We start from the raw sequence: 20,378 nt of genomic DNA, 5'->3' as shown, positions 1-20,378 counted from the left end.
TTTTAAAGTGCATATATAATTCAGTGATTTTTAGTACATTCACAATGCAGTGCAATGATCATCACTACCTTATTCCAGGACATTTTCATCACTCTAAAAAGAACACCCAAGGCGACTGGGTGGCTCGGTTGGTTGAGCATCTGACTTTACCTTAGGTTATGATCTCACTTGTGAGTTCAAGTCCCACTTCAGATTCTGTGCTGACAGCTCAGAGCCTGGAGCCTGCTTCAGATTCTGTGTCTCCCTCTCTCTCTGCCCCTCCCCCACTCTCTTTCTCTCAAAAATCAACAAACATTGGGGCGTGTGGGTGGCTCAGTCGGTTGTGTCCGACTTCGGCTCAGGTCATGATCTCACAGTTCGTGAGTTCGAGCCTCGCATCAGGCTCTGTGCTGACAGTGTGGAGCCTGCTTGGGATTCTCCGTCCCCCCCCTCTCTGCTCCACCTCCTACCTCTCTCAAAAACAAACAAATAAGCATTAAAACACAATGACTTCTGGATTGGGAATAAAATCAAAAGAACTTTCCCATATTGCTAAAGTGTCGCTTCCCTGCCTAGAACTTTGCACTGGCTCCCAAGTGATCTTGCTCATCAGCTGCTCCTCTTGGCACAGAAGGCTCCACATGAGCCGCTGTTGACTGCTCTGGCTCTGCCTTACTCCCCCTGCACCTCATGCCTCCCCACCCTGGACGCATACAGTTGCTGGACTACAGCAGCTGAAGTCATGCCCTGTGCATCTGCTCCTACTCTTTACTTCTAAGCCCCTTTCTAACTCGCGTTTCAAGATTCGGCTCAAACACAGCTCTGGGATGAAGCCTTGCCTGACTGTTACAGTGCTGTGCTCCCCACCCCTCTGCCCTTACAGGTAGGGTTGACCACCCTCTTCCCTTCCANAAAAAAAAAAAAAAAAAAATAAAAAAAAAAAAAAAAAAAAAAAAGAAAACAGAAAGAAAGAAAGAGAGAGAGGCAGGCAGAGGGCAAACCATAAAACAGACCCTTAACTAAAGAGAACAACTGAGGGTTGCTGGAGGGGAGGTGGGCGGAGGGATGGGCCAAATGAGTGATGGGCATTAAGGAGGGCACTTATTGTGATGAGCACTGGGTGTTGTATGTAAGTGATGAATCACTAACTTCTAGAAACAATAAAAATAATAATAAAAAACAGAGTGTCTCAACTGTCTTCCATCTACTGTGACAGCTGCAGACTTTTTTGACTCCTCTGTACTTCTGTAGTCACCTATTCCACTGTTAGGTCCCTGAGGGCAGGGACTGTGTTTTGGTTTTCTCGCTGCCTTCCACAAAGAAAGTGCTCCCAAAATTTGACGAAACATGTATGCGTTTGGAGAAATCACTAAACGCCTTCCAATATCTATCTTCTCATCTTTAAAATGAACTGAGGAGCGCCTGGGTGGCTGTCGGTTAAAGTGGCCAACATCGGCTCAGGTCATGATCATGTGGTTCACAGGTTCGAGGCCCGAGTCGGGCTCTGTGCTGACAGCTCAGAGCCTGGAGGCTGCTTGGAATTCTGTGTCTCCCTCTCTCTTTGCTCCTCCTCCCCCAAAATAAATAAACATTAAACATTTTTTAAATAAAAAACATAAAAGAAATCGAATAAAAATGTCCATTGTTGCCATAAAGTGTTATGGAAATAAGATCCTAAGATTTTATTAGTATTTCTAAGTGATCTGAATTAAGTACCTCATTATAAATCTATACATAGAATATCTTCCTTTAGGCTTGCAAATAATTTTGAGCAATGAATCCAAAGAAAACAAACAACCCACAATTCATGATCTCAATTGATGTTAATCATTTATTTTTAAGGACCCCTAGGTAAGCATTTTTCAATAACAAATTAATTTTGGGTTCTAGAGAAATAGAGCTTAGAGGTATCTTACATCAATTGGGACACCTGGATGGCTCAGTCAGGTAAGCGTCTGACTTCAGCTCAGGTCATGATCTCGCGGTTCATGAGTTCAAGTCCTGCATCAGGCTCTGTGCTGACAGCTTGGAGTCTGGAGCCTGCTTCTGATTCTGTCTCTCCCTCTCCCTCTCTCTCTATGCCCTTCCCCTTCTCATACTCTGTCTCTCTCTCTAGAAACATAAATAAACATTAAAAATAACTTAAAAAAAGTTATCTTAAGCCAACTGATTTTCAGTGAAGAAAAAAATGATTAGGGAAAAGATTTATCATCTCTAAAAATCAAACTGGTTAGGTATTTATAATCTTTAAAAAGAAGAGGGGGTGCCTGGGTGGCTCAGTCAGCTAAGCATCTGCCTCTTGATTTCAGCTCAGGTCATGTTTTCAGGGTTTGTGAGCTTGAGCCCCACATCGGGCTCCAGCATGGAGCCTGCTTGGGATTCTCTTTCTCCGCGCCCCCTCTTTCTGTCACTCCCCTACTCCCTCTATCTCAAAATATATAAATAAACTTAAAAAAAAAAAAAGAAGGGGATAAAACTTCTGATGTCTAGATATATTTTCTAAAATACTTAAAAACAAATTACAGGAAAAAAACAAGTTTCTTTTTGAGGGATGGGGGACATATGTGTTTTGAAATTGCTGTAAATTTCTGTAGAAGGTATTATAACTGAGTGTGTGTGTGTGTGTGTGTGTGTGTGTGTGTTGTGTGTGTTTAGCAAGTACATATCACCTTCTCTTCTAAGGATTATGGTCATGTTCATGAATGGATCAAGTTGTGGTTTATCTATACGATGGACTACTACATGGCAATGAGAAAGAATGAAATCTGGCCATGTGTAGCAACATGGATGGACCTTGAGGGTGTTATGCTGAGCGACATAAGTCAGGCAGAGAAGGACAGATACCATATGTTTGCACATATAGGTGGATTAGGAGGAACTTAACTGAGGACCACGGGGGAGAAGAAGGGGGGAAAATAGTGGGGGAGAGGGAGAGAGGCAAACCATTAGAGACTCTTGAATGCCGAGAACAAACTGAGGGTTGATGCGGGTGGGGGAGAGGGGGGTGAAGGGCATGGAGGAGGGCACTTGTGGGGATGAGCACTGGGTGTTATATGGAAACCAACTTGACAATAAACTATTAAAAAAAAAAAGATTTCTATCTAAAAAGCAAAGTGAACAAACAAAACCAGTAAGAGACTTATAAATACAGAAAACAAACTGGTAGTTGCCAGAGGGGAAGGTAGGAGGATGGGTGAAATAGGAGAAGGGGATTAAGAGGCGCAAACTGAGGGGCGCCTGGGTGGCTCAGTCAGTTAAGCATCCGCCTTCGGCTCAGGTCATGATCTCATGGTTGGTGAGTTTGAGCCCCACATCAGGCTCTGTGCTGACAGCTTAGAGCCTGGAGCCTGCTTTGGATTCTGTGTCTCCCTCTTTCTGTGCACCTCCCCCACTTGCACTGTCTCTCTCTCTCTCTCAAAAATAAACATTTAAAAAAAAAGAATTATGGTCATGTTCTGACATCTAAACAGTGATAGTCCATGATGTTCTAGTGAAAGAGTTTACACTGATCTATAAGTCAGGATATACTGACCCTGGTTCTGATCCTACCTCCGTTAGCCCAGTGGTCGTGTTCACAATGAAGGATTCTCTGGGCTTTCTTTTCTTCATTTATAAAATAAAACCATACAGTCACGCTGTGTCAGTGGTTCTCTATAATAGCAGAGAATCTGCTCTCTGCATAAGGCTATGAAACGATGATCATCGTATTTCCACTTCATAGTTTAGGGGCACTTTTAGTATGAAAAAATATGACCAGCAATGGTAAGTTGCCCCATTAAATTTACAAGTTACAAAATAAATGGGAAGCACAATCATGAGCACTCACATCCATTAAGAACTCAGTTGCGAGCCAACAAAGAGCGAAGGTTTTGCCATTAATGGTCATTTTCTTTTTCACTCATCCTGTCATCCACTCCTAAGCAGTATCATACAAGCAGTAATAGGGAGCACATATTCAAAAAGAATTATAGAAGAAGAAAACCAAATGTGAAAAGAACTTTCCACTAGCAACCTTTGTTTGGCAGACTAGAAGAGGAGAGCCCTTAGCTGATTTAGGAGAACGCATAATCCAATTCATGGGACACCACTGTTTGGCCGGACACTTGGGGACTACTAAAGAAATCACCTTTCCCTTCTAAAATTCTATGTTTTTTAACTACCTTTTTCCCTAAATTTGGCATCTTCCTGAGGGGTGGAGGGTGGGAGAGAATGTGCTAGTTAGATAACACGTAACTTTGTGGCCTGGAGAAAGGCAACTTTATCTGGTGACCGAAAGCAAGAGGAGAGCTGCCTGGCACATCTGCATCTCCCTCCGCCAGTCCAATCCCTTTCCCATCAGTTTATGGCCCTTCTTTGAAAAGCAAATTCCTAGATACTCTGTTGCCCTCAACTGCCTCTCTCTCTACCTAAGACGTAGGCAAGAGCAGGAATAAATCTGTTTATGGAGAAATACAAGAATACCTTAATTTTAAATTCCAACTGGGAGTTAATGGTGTACATCATTTCAGTCCTTTCCATCTTCCGAGCTCCTTCGTTGCACAGTCGAACCAGCTGGGAACACAGAATAATAAGAAGGGTTAAGAGGTCAAGGAGAGAAATCTTAATTTCAAATGCAGATCTCTCGCAGGAAATAATTTGCACTTTGGAAGCTCCAGAGAGACTCATTTCTAACAGTTAAAGAACTCACAGTTTTTACACAGTTAAGACACTGTACCCGGTTAGAGGTGGTGTATTAAGACGTGAAGACAGAGGAGGGAAAAACTCCTGAAAAGTCTCTGGGAGAAGTCCTCTGAGGGCTCTCCCACAGTCTGATCTCATACCCTTCAGCTCCTTTCCTCTGCCCCTCCCTCCCCTTCTCCTTTGCCAGGGAAACCAGGGAAACCTCATGTAGCCTCAGGGGAAGCTGCCCCTGACCCCCCCCCCAAACCCCCAAATGGCTGGGTCAGACTACCAACTTCAAAGGCAAATTTTAAGCAAACTTCTATCTGTAGAAGCATAGGACCAGTACACAGGATGCTGAAAGAGGGAAACCTTCTGTGTAAAGTAATGGTCAGTGGTTCTTCAAGGATAGAAACTTCAGTATATTAGAACTACTGAATTATCTATAAAATGAATGTATTCAAAGTCCTCTGATAAGGGCTTGTGACTTATAATAAGAAGGATCTATTTGGTCTTGGATCATAGCTCCCAGCACAGAGTCCCTGCAGTCCTTGTAATTTCCATTTATAAGAGCCCTGGGGCCATTGTTACTTACAGTATTTACTTTTGTTTCCAGTTCCCCAAAGCTCCAGGGCAATGTTGGTGAAATGGGGGTCTTCAACCACATCAGAGTTTATGTTAATGAGGTAGCTTTTAGAAAGCCCCAAGGATAGGGGCTGGCTGCCAGCAGAGCCAACCAAGTTACTGCAGAGAGAGGTGTAGCTTGCAGCCCTACCAGACCCTCCCCCACCAGACTTTTGTTGGGGGGGGGGGTAGGGCGGGCAATGGGCTTGACCACTAATGGCCAATGATGTAACCAATCGTGCCTATGGAACGCAGCCTCCATAAAAATACCTAGACTACGAAGTTCAGAGAGCTCCAGGTTGGTGAACAAGGACACATCTCCATGCTGGGAGGGTGGGGAACCCCACTCTCCATGGAGACAGCAACTCCTGTGCTTGAGACCCTTCCAGACCTCATCATAGAACCAGTCTAGGCAGGGTGAACACCATAAACAGAGGGCAGACGATGGCAAAGTGCTGGTGTGCCCGAGAAAGTGTAAGATATTCACACACGGAAGATGGCACAGGATGGAACGAGAGGCCAGGGTCAATGCACACAAGGTCTTAAGGCATCTGGATTGCATTCCAAGTGCAAACAGAAAGACTTACTAGCAGGCATGCGGCACAAGGGTGATATGATGCAATTTATGCTGTGATTGTATGCTTTCCACAACGTATTTAATTCAATCCCTTACTGATGGACGCTTAAACAAGTTACAATTGCTTAATGGATTTCTAGATTTGGAGGGTACCCTTATCTTCAGCTGCAGCTTATCTTTAGGTCTGAACCTAAAGAGTTCACTGATGCAGAGACTGACAGCTATAACTGATCACAACTAGAAGCCCAAAACATCCAGGCTGGGCTTAGGGGCCATGTGAAACTGCACTATCCTGAAAGGATTAGGACATCTCAGAGTGAAACCTAACCAGGCAGCCATGGCCCTAGACATTAGTATCATTTCTCTCGTGGAGTATGTTCACAGTTCCCAAATCTACGTTCCCAGACTCGGCCTGTCCCCTTCATTCTACCTCCAACTAGAAGACATCTCTTCTTTGGATGACTCACAGGCATCTCAAAGTCAGAATGAGAATAACCAAACCTGAGCATCACCTCCATCATCCACTCCCCGCAGCTGAAAAACCTGGCCCTGAAGGCTCTCAGACGCCCCCCTCTCCTTTGTCCTCCATCTCCAAGCGGTCATGAATCCTCCTTCATGTTGCTGTCCTGTAGTCCACAACCCTCCCTTTGCTTTGCACCCAGAACTCAGGTTCAAACCCCCTCCTCCCTGGATCACTGACCTGCCATCCCTTGCTTCTACCCTATTCTGACACATCCTCCAGATACTGCTGTCAGTCTTCCTAGGTTCAAATACGATCACGAAATGCCTTGGCTCAAAAGCCTTAGAAGACTCCCCTCAGTTATCAGAATTAGGTCTTAGCAAAACCATGATCTGGCAACCGCTCATTGACCCCACGTCGGTCACTGCTCTTATTTTGGGCCTCAGCCCTGCAAAATTTCTAGACAAAGTACTATGTTCTATCTTGCCTTTGCACTTTTGCATGTGTTTCCCTCGGCCTGAACAGCCTTCACCCCACTCTGTCCAATCAACTCCTTATCTACTAGATTTATACCCCCCTACCTGCCTTTCAGGATTTATCTGGGGCATTTCTTCTCCAAAAAGAATGGAAAGCAGAGATTGTGAAATCTCCATTATTTGTAAGCCCAGTGCCACAGTCCGGCACCTGAAAATCCAAGGAACACTCAGCAAATGCTTCTACCTAACAAACTGCCTTCAGAGACAGCTTATAAGTCACTTAAATAAAAGGCAGGTGGGAGAAGGGAGCAGCTTCTTTATAGTAATCCTGTTTTAAAATGAGAGCTGTGGGGCGCCTGGGTGGCTCAGTCAGTTGAGCATCAGACTTCGGCTCAGGTCATGATCTCACGGTTCGTGGGTTCAAGCCCCGTGTCAGGCTCTATGCTGACAGTTCAGAGCCTGGAGCCTGCTTCGGATTCTGTGTCTCCCTCTCTCTGTCCCTTCCCCACTCATGCAGTCTCTCCCTCTCTCTCAAAAAATAAGTAGACATTTAAAAAATTTTTTAAAGAATATAAAGTCTACTTTATAAAAGTAACTAAATAAATTAATTAGATTAAATAGAGGGGAAGTGGGATTATTAAGTTCGGGTTATCATCTTATTTCCTAACTTTTTTTTTTTAATTTTTAAACGTTTTTATTTATTTCTGAGAGAGACAGTGTGAGAAAGGGAAGGTCAGAGATAGAGGGAGACACAAAATCCGAAACAGGCTCCAGGCACTGAGCTAGCTGTCAGCACAGAGCCCAATGCGGGGCTCGAACCCACGAACTGTGAGATCATGACCTGAGCTGAAGTCGGCCACCCAACCAGCTGAGCCACCCAGGCACCCCAATTTCCTAACTTTCAAATACTGACTCCCTCAGCAAAAGATGGGAGTCAGCCACCATGTCAGAAAACAATGTTACAGAAGGCATATTAAAATCAAAAAAGTTCCCAAACTGTCTTAACCAACAGGTCTCATCAGTAGAGCCATTTTAAGGACTATTTCAGAAGAACAGATGCTAATTCGAATACGTGTGCTCTGGTGTTTTTATTAAAATCAAGCTCAGTATATTAAAGTCATGCCTTCCTTCAGCAATTGTTAAAGCTTTATTAAACTTAACTCATTAATTTTTTTAGGCCAAATGTATTTTTTTATAAAAAGCTCAAACACTCTAATAAAGAAATATAAATTGAAAATAAAATATTTTTGGGGCACCTGAGTAGCTCAGTCGGTTAAGCGTCCGACTTCGGCTCAGGTCAAGATTTCGTGGTCTGTGGGTTCGGGCTCCACATTGGGTTCTGTGCTGGCAACTCAGAGTCTGGAGCCCATTTCAGATTCTGTGTCTCCCTCTCTCTCTGCCCCTCCCCTGCTCATGCTCTGTTTCTCTCTGTTTCAAAAATAAATAAAAACTATAAAAAAAGAATATAAAATATTTTTAATCTATCAAATGCACAAAGATTAAAAGAATATTTGATGCTGAGAAGTGTGCAGTAAGACTGATATTTACATATTACGGTGGCCAGGGACATGGGAACAACTTTTTATGAGGGCCCTTAGGGGCTTTTAAAAAATGCCTACATTTTGTTCCAATAAACCCAATTCTAGAAATTTATCTTTAGAAATAATCAGATGAGCACAATCATTGATGCAAGACAATGTTCCAGGCAGTACATTGTAGAACAGTAAGTAAAATAGGTACCATATGAATGCATTTTTCAGCGTACATTTATACCACATGCTGGTATTGGAACAGACATCCAATAGGAAGGATGTGTAATAGAATGACAACAGTCATTACCTTCGATAAAATTACTGATATATTTTATTTTCGCTCTCTTAGATTTTCCAAATTTTCTAGATTTTCTATAATATACTAGTTTATTTTAAGCATATACCTTTGTAAACCTTAAACACATTCTTACAGAGCAGTACTTAAAAGTGAAAACAGAAACCTTATGAATCCCTCCCTTCCACACAGTTCAAAGTTTGAGGTGTATGATTATGGGACTATTTCTACATACCAGTAACATACACATGTGTATCAACACCCTTTATTATCTAGATGTCATCACGCCATTTGTAATGTTCTGCAGCTTAATGTTCCTCTCATAACAATATAGCTTAGGGATCTTTCCATATTAACAGATAGATACATCTACGTTTCTGCAAATGGTTGAAGCAATAAGTTAGAGGAAAAGATTAAAGAGACTTGGCTGTTTTGCCACTAGGAGAAAAGCTTATAACTTAATAGTATCTCAAAATAGAAGCAGAATTTTTATGAGGTAAGACTGAATGGAGTTAATCTTTTCGGTGGGAGAGTAAATGGAAGAGAAGAGCAGGAAAAGTCTTCACTGGCCTAAGAAACTATCTCTTGACCACTACTCCTTAAACACCAGACACCACTCTGCACCAGCTGAATTTCAGTCCCTGGAAATCGCCCTCCCCACCCCATCATGTGAACAGAAAATCAGAAGTATACAAATCATTATTTAGTAGAAACACCTTTCTTGCTTTTGAGTTGTTCAACTAGGTCAATAAGACTTTCCAAAGCCCCAAATGTAGTAAGCTATAAATCTCATTCCAGCAACATGTATGAAGAATTTCAATGACATTATTCACACTGTGGGAAAAAAAAAAACCAAAACCAAAAACTTCATTTAGCATTTTAATCACCAGAAAAGATATTACTCATGTTTTCCAAGAACAAATAACTATCTAAAGACACTTGCCCAGGAGCCTTCCACAGAGTCTGATTCTAAAAACTTGGACCTTGATATACTGAATTTCACCCTCTAATATTGGGAAATCCCAATTTCTTTCTTTTTCAGATAAAGCAAACAAGAGAAATTCTGATTTTAATTTTTTTTAAAAAAATTAATGTTTATTTTTGAGAGAGACAGAGAGAGTATGTGAGCAGGGGAGGGTCAGAGAGAGAGGGAAACACAGAATCTGAAGCAGGCTCCAGGTTCCGAGCTGTCAGCACAGAGACTGACACGGGGCTCGAATTCATGAACCATGAGATTATGACCTGAGCTGAAGCTGGATGCTTAACTGACTGATACACCCAGGTGCCCCCTGCATTTTAATTTTGAACAATAAATGCTCTATGCTATATATGTACAATCTTTTTGTTGAAAATACTGTTTCCCTAGAATCTATGAAACCTCATCAATAGCCTAAACAAATGCATAAGAAGATTAATTCCTGAGCTGACCATATTAGTGGTTTTAGCTCCCATACAGCACTAGGAGACTAGGGCAATAAATCCAATGCTCCTAACTTGTGCTCGAGAGAAATGCAAGTCACTAAACAGCATTTCTTCACAGAGTGCCTTTTGTATGCCAATAGTATCAGATTAAGGCAATGTACTGATCCATTACATTTTTGCCAGCCTTTGCTACAAATGCCAGTGTCAAATCCAGTAAACAAGAGATGCCTGAAGGAATGTTGTGGCTGACTGTAACTGGGATGTGAAATTCTTGGAAACACTAAATATCATTCCTAATTCAACCATTACTACTGCCTTCCTCTTTTCTCTTCTGCGTGAATTTTTTTTTTAACTTCTTAGTAACCACCAAATAAAATTTGACAAAATGTCTTTCAAGTCCAAGGCTAGAACTTCCCTAGTAGCTCCGCCTAATGACCCTCCCCTACTGCCTCCAAGGAGGCAGCACTGGATGTGGGGTCCTAAAGGAGAGGCCTGTGGGCAAGAGGACCTTAGGTAACTTCACACGTGTCAGGCTAAGTTTCTTCACTTGGTGTTTCCTAAAATGGGATGTGCAGGCCACTGATAGGGCACGAGATGAATTTAAGTGGTTGATAGATGGTTATGGTTTGAATTTCTATAGCCCTCCAAGCTCATATGGTGAACTCCTAGCCCCCAAAGGGGATGTTATGGGGAAGTGGGGCCTCCGGGAGGTGCTTTAAAAGTCATGAGGGTTGAGGGGGTACCTGGGTAGCTCAGTTGGTTGAGTGTCTGACTTCAGCCCAGATCATGATCTTATGGCCCGTGAGTTAAGCCCCGTATCAGGCTCTGCATTGGCAGGCAGCTCAGAGCCTGCTTTGGATCTTCTGTCTCCCTTTCTCTTTGCCCCTCCCCTGCTTGCACACACTCTCTCTCTCTTTCTCAAAAATAAGTAAAAAATTAACATTAAAAAAAAAGTCATAAGGGTAGAGTCCTCATGAATGGGCTTAGTGTTCTTAAAAAAGAGGCTCTATTAATCCTGTAGCCCCTTTGACCATGTAAGGCTACAGGGAGAAATCTGCCACTCAGAAGAGCACCCTCACCCAACCAAGCTGGCACCTTGATCTTGGACTCTTCAAACCTCCAGAACTGGGGGTGCCTGGGTGGCTCAGTCGGTTAAGCGTTTGACTTTGGCTCAGGTAATAATCTTCACAGCTCGTGGGTTCAAGCCCCGCATTGGGTTCTGTGCTGACAGCTCAGAGCCTGGAGCCTGCTTCAGTTTCTGTGTCTCCCTCTCTCTCTCTGCTCCTCCCCTGCTCACACACTGTCTCTCTCTTGCAAAATTGAATAAACGTTAAAAAAAATCCAAACAAAAACAAAAACCTCCAGAACTGTGAGAAATAAATGCCTGTTGTTTATAAGTCATCCACTCTGTGGTATCTTGTTATTGCAGCCTGAATGGACTAAGGCACAGATAAACTTACTTTTAAAATAAAATGGATGTTGGGGTGCCTGGGTGGCTCCATCAGTTGAGCATTGAACTTCAGCTCAGGTCATGATCTCATGGTTCATGAGTTCGAGCCCTGCGTCAGGCTCTGTGCTGACAGCTCAGAGCCTGGAACTTGCTTCACATTCTCTCTCTCTCTCTGCCCCTCCCCTGCTCATGCTCTGTCTTTCTCTCTCTCTCAAAAATGAACATTAAAAATAAAATAAAATAAAATAAAATAAAAATAAAATAAAATAAAATAAAATAAATAAAATAAAATAAAAAATGGATGTTAGAAAAATAAGTTAGCTCACCAAGCCCATGATTTTGTAGGTACTACAGTCATGAGCCAGCTTAAACCTGATTAAAAGAAACCATGAAGTTTACCTCACAGTAACATAGTGCAAAAGTGTACCAGACTCTAAGGTGATATGGTAGCTGCAATGGTTCAGGAAGCTTCTGACGCCACCATGATCTCTGCCCCTCTGCCTACCTCATACGGTATCCTCATTGACTCTTATACCTTCTACAGCTTTCTCTCAGCTAGACATTCCTATAGGCATTTAAATGTACCCACAGATTTTTTAATCTTTAAGCAAACAAACTGAGACACTTCCCACACTTCTCTTTCAGCTACAGATCTCTTTCCACTGGCAGCCGCAGTGTTGAAACAGTCTGCTACACTTGCTGGCTGGCCATGTAGCCATGCCTCCCCTCATTCCTCAACGTACTGCAATCCGGCCTCCACACCCACCACTGCGAGGACACAACCCACCTGATGGTAAACCCATGAAGCCTCACTCATTATTCACTGTATCCTTCAGGAGCATTCAGAAGTGCTCACCTTCCTTCTACCAAATCATCTGCCATTTGCCAGGCCATTCTGGTTTTCCTGCTTCTTTGGTATGGTTTATTTTTTAAGTATCCTCTGCGGGTAACTTTTCCCTCAACAAGATGAATGGTGGAGTCCTTCGTGGTTGTGCCTCAAACTCACTACTCTTCTTACTCTACACACTCTTCCTGGGTAATCTCATCCTCTCTCCCAGCTTCGGAACGCATCCTATGCCCATGATTCCCAAACCTGGGAGACTTCCAGTCTCTCCAACTATTCAAGCCAACTTGGATATTCTGTAAGAGCCTCTAAACTGTCCAAAATGGAAGTCATCAGCTTCTCCCCATGTTTCTATTGTAAAGGTAATTAAGAGCACCTTGGAGTTGCTCAAGCCAGGGACCATACTCCTTGACTTCTGATTCCAAATACACTCACCCAATCCATCTCTGTGCTACCTTCCCACTATTCTATTACATACTGCTTCTCTCCACCTTCCTATCATATCCATGAAGCCCACTGTCACCTCTAGCCTACTCAAATACAAAAGCCTCAAAACTGTCCCATCCCCATTATCACCTCCACAATGCATGAATTTATAGCTTCTGTATCATCTAAAGAGAAGGTCCACACTTCCCTAACAAGGCTCCTCGGTATTCTTTCCTAGATTGGCCTTCATAGCCACACAAAGAACATTCCAGTTCTTAAAATCCTCCAAAAACTTTCTTGCTGTTGGGTCTCTATACATACCCAAGACATTCTCTTTCCCTCCAAGCCCTGGTTCAGATTTAAGCTTGCTTTAGGTTTCAGCTTAAACATCACTATGTTCTTCCCTATCGTGCCACTCACCATCCTTTATTAAAATTCTTATTTAACATCCGCCTTCCCCTTTACACAGCACATTCCATGATGGCATCAACCACAACTGTCTAACGTATGCATCACCATATTTTCAGGGGCACCATAGCTGATACTCGGGAAATAGCTATTTAATGAGAGACTGAATCAACAACTATTCAGACACTGAAAGACTACTGGCAAGACTGTCTGAAACAGTCAAAATACTAATTTCATTTCATTTTTCAGCTACCTAGAGAATGCTGTGCAAATGGCTTCGAGCCTCTACCAGTATTCAGCATCAAAACCTGACACAAACTCCTCCAAGGTGTTGAATGGTTTACTGTGTGACGAGCGAGCTGTTCCACAGTTACCTTGCTCACTTCCTTTAAGGCTCTTTTGCAGACTTCATACTTCGGAGAGTCCTTAGGTGTTTTCTGACAGATAGTCTGCAGTGAAGTAAAAGAAAAACAAAATCAAAGCCCAGCGACATCTTCTTACTCATAGCAAACTTAACAATGCTGAACCACAACATTATGGGTGAATATGAAAAGGAAGTTACAATCCACTTACAAAACTAGGAAATAGTCGTTAGATGCACAGGATCCAAGTAAATCCAGGGAATGATTCAATATGAAAACAGACTCCAGAGGCAGATGAACCGAGTTTCAAATACAAGTTCTGTCCCTTACTAGTTATTTGACTTTGGACAATTCACCTACCTGGTCTCTATAAGCTTCAATTTGCTCATCTGTAAAATGGGGATAATGCCAAATACATTGCAAAGCTGTTGCCAGGATTAAATGCTAATATATGTAAAGTTCTTTATGAGCACCTGGCATATGGTAGGCCCTCAGTGAATGATAAAATCACGCTAGTTATTAACGTCATCATCATCATTACGGTAACTATGCAGATGATACAATTGAATAAAAAGATCAAGAAAAACAAGCTGCTGGATTTTCTCTTGATGCATTCACATGTTGTTTTTGTGATGCTACAATTGACTTCAAGGAGGCCCATTTCAAGGTAAACAGAATTACAAATGGTTTTGAGATCATATCCATTCAAAGCCAATGAAACCCTTTTAATTGTTAAAAATGTTCATCTCAATTAACAAGTTTAACACTCCTAATGAAGTAAAATGGAAGGGACAATGCTTTAAGATTTAGATTCTGCCAGGGTGGCCAGATTTTCACATGTAGGAAACTATTAGGGCAAGAGGCACCAAACAGAAGCAGACGGTAAGTTGGAAACTAGCAACCCACTGGTCCCTGGAAAGTGGGGGAGTGCTAGGCTTACAAATCCGAAAGTCAGGTGTCAGGATTGTTGTCTGTGCCTATGTGAGAAGCAGGGGGTGCGCCATCTGTGGGTTTATGTTAATGGTTCTCAATTGTTTTTGACTGTGACCCACTGTAATGAATACATTTATACATTAGCAACCAGTACACACATACACAAAGATGAAGAAAGGTTTTATTTGAAATAACATATAATGACATTATGATCCGTGTATATCACGTACCACGCATTCTATTCCATTTCATTTTTTTAAAAATAAACACAACTCGTGATTCAAAAATCAACTTCATGACCCACTAACGTGTACAGAAGCAGTAATAAAATACCGCCCCGAAAGCAGGCATCCTGAGTCTTGAAGTATCTCTGCACACTTGAACTTTATGTAAAATTTTGTGACTACTGAATTTTCTAGGGAGAAGGACTATAGCTTTACGCATAATCTCAAAAGGTCTATGACACAAAAAGTTTTGGGCTCACTGGACAATCAATGGCATTACCCTCCAACATGGTACAATACGGCATGTTAGATTCTGAATCCTCATCTACTCAGTCAATTTTCTCACAATTAAACAGAGAAAACATAGAAGGCTGGGAGATCATGCCATATACAGAATCTAAAGAAATATGGCTAAAAGACATTTTCAGAAGAAAAAGAACTCTGAAAATTTATAGCACTGCAGGAAACATTGCATTTAAAAGCACCCATTTCTCATTTTATACAATAGCAAAATTTGAAATATTTCTCTAGATGGATCAAAGTTTCAAATGGTTATGAAAGAGTGAGAAATCATATGAAATAAATTCTTTTTAAATGACTTTTTACTTCTGAAAAAATCCTATAGAACAAAGTACAATAGCTGCTCCTTGANCAGTTGGTTGAACGACTGACTTCAGCTCAGGTCATGATCTCACAGTTCGTGGGTTCAAGCCCTGTGTCAGACACTGTGCAGACCTCTCAGAGCCTGGAGCCTACTTCAGATTCTGTCTCTTTCTCTCTGTCTCTCTCTGTCCCTCTCTCTCAAAATATAAGCATTAAAAAAAAATTAAGAAACTGTTAGTGTTTATTATTATTATTATTATTATTATTATTAAGCCTTATTATTGTCAGGCTTAACACTTATTTCTTCATTTGTTTTCATGCCAATCCTCCAAGTACATATTATTCTTAATGCTTCAGATGAAATTAGACAGTTGGCCTGGGATCACACAGTAAGCAGAAGGGCCAGATTCTGTGTCCAGATCTTTCTTAGTCCTGTCCTTACGCAGGACTCCTAAGACCCCAAGTTTACACGTCAGAGTCCCTTCTCTCAAAGTGCTGTGGGTGCTCATGGGGAGCAAGACAGATCTGCTCCAAAGGGCTTTAGTGAGGAGCACTGGAGCCAGTGCTTGGAAGATAGGCTGGCTGGTGTTGGGAGGCTGAGAAGTGGCAGCCAATAGCCACGTGAACAAAGACGCAGAGCAGAAAAGTCAGGGAACAAGTGTGGATGGAATCTAAAAATAAGTCTTTTTTAAGCGAAATTTGGTTCTGATAACCTGGCTGCATTCTATCCTTAGATGTGATAAATACTGAAATATTGATCTCAAAGAGAGACAGAGAGAGAGAAAGAGAAAGAGAGAGAGCGCTACATTTTTGAGTTCTGCAAGGCTCCAGATATTTACAAGGAGAAAAGTTCCTAAATCCTAAGGGAAGGGTATAGGAAGGTAGTCAACCAAGGTGAAGCTGGAGAGCAGTAAGGTGTTGAAGAATTGGGAAACAACTACCAAAACCCTCCCCCAACAATGCAGCGCAGCCCACGAAGTGACTGATCACATGCTTTGACTCACTGAAAAACGTCTGTGCTTTTAGAGTATCTCTTTGAATTTGGGACGGAATACGGAAAATGTAATTTATTTTGTTACCTGACTCAATCATAGTTTTGGGCGACGTTTCTATCCTGTGTTTTGACGTGTCAAAAAATCAAGGGTTTTAAAACTCACAGGAATGTTATGATCCAATTTTAAGGCAAAACTACACCAAAATATTTTAATTGGATCACAAAGACGCTATTTGGTCCACTAGCGGGTTGGGAGCTGGGTGGGGCCACCTGGTTCTTCTGTCATCGCTGTGGTTCCGCCTCGGCCAGCGTGCGGGGGCGCCCCCTACTGGACACCTCGCTGTCCTCCTCCCTGCACCTCCTACCAGATAACCTCGACTGCTTCTCCCAGCCACTTCTTGCCACCATTCAAAATTAAATCCTTGTTTTCTTCATGAATGTCCCCTAAAATAAAAAGGATGCTGACCTTCCTCACCCGTTTTTTTGCAATACAAAATGGGAGCAAGTTCGTGCCTTCTAGTGCCATAGAGTGTGTCTCCTTCCCGTGTAAAGCGGAAGTGCCTCAGCATCTTGAAACACTACAGGGAAGGGATCATAGTGATTAAGCTGAGGAAACTGAGGCCTGAAGAAGACATTAAGTGACTTCCCCAAGGTCACAGGCCTAATGGCTCAGCTGGAAATGGAATCCAAGCCCCTTGTCATCAATAAACCAGTATTTTTTTCCATTTCAAAAAATGTTGAGTTAGTGATGTAATCTGAATTCCTCAGAGGGACTACCCAAGCCTAAATGGAAGATAATTTCCAACAAAATTAGATGCAAGTGAGACTTTCCAACTGAACGGCCCCTTCTGACTTTAGTTGGAGGATTTTATAGAAGGGCTATATAGTACATTGATTTACATGAAATCAGCATACTCCTCTTGATCAGATTTATAACAGCACCACTACCCACAGAGGAAACGGCCACTAGGGCATGTCTTACGTCCATCAGCAGGGGCAGGCGAGTCACCCTCTGCATGGGGAGAATGAGGAAGGAGATCATGGGTAAGTTCCTACAGTCTTCGTGGGACTCAATTCGTGACAGTACTTCTTTAAAAGATGGGTTGGTGGCTCTGAGAAAAAGAAAAGAAAGAAGCAACTTCAAAATATTTCCTCTTCAAATTAAGAAGTAAAAACATATTACAGGCATACCTCAAAGATCTTGTGGATCTTTTTTCAGGCCATTACGATAAAGCAAATACAGCAATCTAGCAAGCCACATGACTTTTGGGTTTCCCAGGGTCTATAAAAGTTAGCTTTGCACTACACTGTACTCTGTGAAGTGAGCAATGGCATTATCTCTTTGAAAAATGATGTACATACCTTAATTAAATCATGCTTTGGGGCTAAAAAATGCTATCATCTGAGCTCTCAGAGAGTCACAATTGCTGACCACTGATCACCATAACAAACGTAATAATAATGAAAATGTTTGAAATATCCTGAGAATTATCAAAATGTAACAGAGACATCAAGTGAGCAAATGCTGTGGAGAAATGGCATTCACAGACCTGCTCCATGCAGGGTTGCCAGCAACCTTCAATTTGTAAAGAATGCAGTATCTGTGAAGTGTAATAAAATAAAGCACAATAAAACTTGTATGCCTCTATAAAATGTGATAAACCCATATACGAGGATTTTTTAATACATAAAACGGTTACATAAATAGACACAGATGGCTTGTCTGCCTTTTATAATGAAGACTGGATATGAGTTTAAGATAAGAATATGAACAATATGTATGAGCTAGAAATTTATATAAAGTAGAAAGTAAACAAATGACAAGGCAATGGTAATTGCAATTATAACTAGCATACAGACTAGATCTCATTATAATTGCAATGGTAAAGGCAGTTATAACTAGCATACAGATTAGATCTCATTCATTCATAATCTACACACAGTCCATTGAAAAGATAACAAATGATAACCTTTTAAGTCACTTCTCTAGCCCCAGATACTAATGTAAGAAATATCAGACTGGATTTCTTTACTAGGAGGCTTCTAACCTTTTTCAAAACTTCTAAAACAGAAAATTTTGTGACTGGGTCATCCAGAATATTTGTCCTCTCCAGTAACATAAGAGCAGTGAGAATGCAGCCACAACATTTTTACGGAACTTAGCAAGATACGCGGACATATGTGATATCACATGGAAACAGCCATACAATGTGGTTACAGGAAGAATGGAGTCTCAGGAAGATCGTCCACTTGCCGAGTAACAGACCTATTACCTGGTGAAGACAGAAGTCAAACTAAGGCCATCTGACTTCAGTGGGTGCCCTTACTCCCAGATGGCTCACTCTCTTACCTTGAGTTACCCCAGAGGCGCTCTGAGGAATTCCCTTGTGACTTACAACAGGGAGGGGAGGGGGGATGGCATTGGATACTGTAATCCCGTGTTGGGGGATGGAGGAGGCCAAGAAGCAGGGCAGTGGCAATTGTGACTCCCCATTTTGTTAAAGTATCTTGAAAATTAAATGTTTTGGTTCATAAATTAGTAAACACCTAGAATAGCAAACTAAAAGAAATTTTACAGAAATGTTTTCTTTTCATTTTCTCAAACTAAGGAGTTTTACGTTTCCTTTCCTGCTAGCTTTAGAAAGATTCTTGGAAAGTCAAAAAAATAAATAAATAAAACTCTAATCCAGTTGCATATTTAAATCACTCAGGCCACAGGACTCCCACCCCCAAAGATTCTGATTAAACAGTCTGGGACGGACACTAGGCATTCATTGCATGTTTGTCTGTTTTCAAAGATTCTTAAGCATTTCCAATGTGCAGCCAGCCACTGCCCTAAATTCACAACATTGCAACAAAACCCAACTACTGAAACACACAGCGGAGAACTCAACTACTTTCCATGCAAAACTTCAAATGATGGTTATCATTAAGCTAATTTATATAGAATATTATTATCCTATTGAATAATACTTTATTTTTAAGTGACTTCCATACCCAGTGTGGGGTTCAAACTTACGACCCCAAGATCAGGAGTCACATGCTCTCCCCACTGAGCCAGCCAGGTGCCCCTAGAACTTTTATTTTTTAAGAGTTACATAATGTACAGCTGTACCTATTCCATTTTTTAAATCCTGCAAAACAAAATGAAAAGAGAATTAAGTTTAGCTCTAATTCAAGGCTTTTTTTTTTTTCAAACACGTAACTTGGATTCTCAGATAGTTACACATCGACCTCTATACCAGCAGTAAGAGGATTAAGAAAAGCAAGGGGTGAGATTATGTCCCCAAGAACATTTGTCAATGTCTAGAAACATTTTTGGTGGCCACAAATGGAGAGAGGGGCATCTAGTGCATGGAGGCCAGGGATGCTATAAAACATGTTACAGGGGCGCCTGGGTGGCTCAGTTGGTTTAAGCATCTGACTTCAGCTCAGGTCATGAGCTCACGATCTGTGAGTTCAAACCCCGCATCTGGCTCTCTGCTGTCAGCACAGAGCCTGCTTCAGATCTTCTGTCTCCGCCCTCTCTCTCTATCCCTCCATTGCACATGCTCTTTCTCTCTCTCAAAAATAAATAAATATTTTTAAAAATCTATTTAAAAGACAAAGAAAAAAACACACATGCTACAATGCACTGAATAGTACCCATGGCAAAGACTTATCCAGACCAAAATGTCAATAGTGCCGGCAAACCTGGCTTTGTCCTTAAAAAGTCTCATTTGGGGTTGCGAGCTGTTGGTTTTCCACCCTGCCCATGTAAGAGTTCGTGAGGCTGTGGAGGGAGAAGGGGCACAATCAGCCCTTCCCACCAACTTGGGAGCTTCCATGAACTGCTTCTCCCAGCAGCTATGAGGTAATCATCACCAGCCCAAATCCATCCACAGGGGCTCGCATGTCCCACAGAAGCTGACCAGAGCTCCATGCTGCGGTCATAAATGCCACAACCCACAGAGGGGATAAGAGTGATAACAGCTGTCAGCCCCCAAACTGGGTTTATGGCAATGCACAACTGTGCTGTGAAACAGAGAGCTGCTAGAGAGAAACAGGGTCCCCTTAAAAGAAAATGAGACATTACTGAACAATGGCTGACTTTTAAGGGTAAAGGAATAA

At 41.9% G+C, this 20,378-nt stretch overlaps 1 protein-coding gene across 1 annotated transcript in view; it reads right to left on the bottom strand.

Annotated features, from left to right (window-relative positions):
- ARHGEF26 (Rho guanine nucleotide exchange factor 26) overlaps window positions 1-20,378 on the bottom strand; it is a 123,685-nt gene that overhangs the window by 34,077 nt on the left and 69,230 nt on the right. Inside the window, exons 7-9 of the mRNA XM_077750130.1 lie at window positions 17,251-17,380; window positions 13,527-13,601; window positions 4,441-4,530 (exon numbers count right to left, since the gene is read on the bottom strand). Coding sequence (XP_077606256.1) covers window positions 4,441-4,530; window positions 13,527-13,601; window positions 17,251-17,380 — 295 coding nt within the window. The remainder of the gene's footprint in view (window positions 1-4,440; window positions 4,531-13,526; window positions 13,602-17,250; window positions 17,381-20,378) is intronic.

The sequence above is a fragment of the Crocuta crocuta genome, unplaced genomic scaffold (genome assembly GCF_008692635.1).
Source record: "Crocuta crocuta isolate KB4526 unplaced genomic scaffold, BGI_CrCroc_1.0 scaffold19, whole genome shotgun sequence".
NCBI lineage: Eukaryota > Metazoa > Chordata > Mammalia > Carnivora > Hyaenidae > Crocuta > Crocuta crocuta.
Note: the sequence above shows the minus strand (reverse complement) of the source record. Positions and strands in the feature narration are given on the sequence as shown.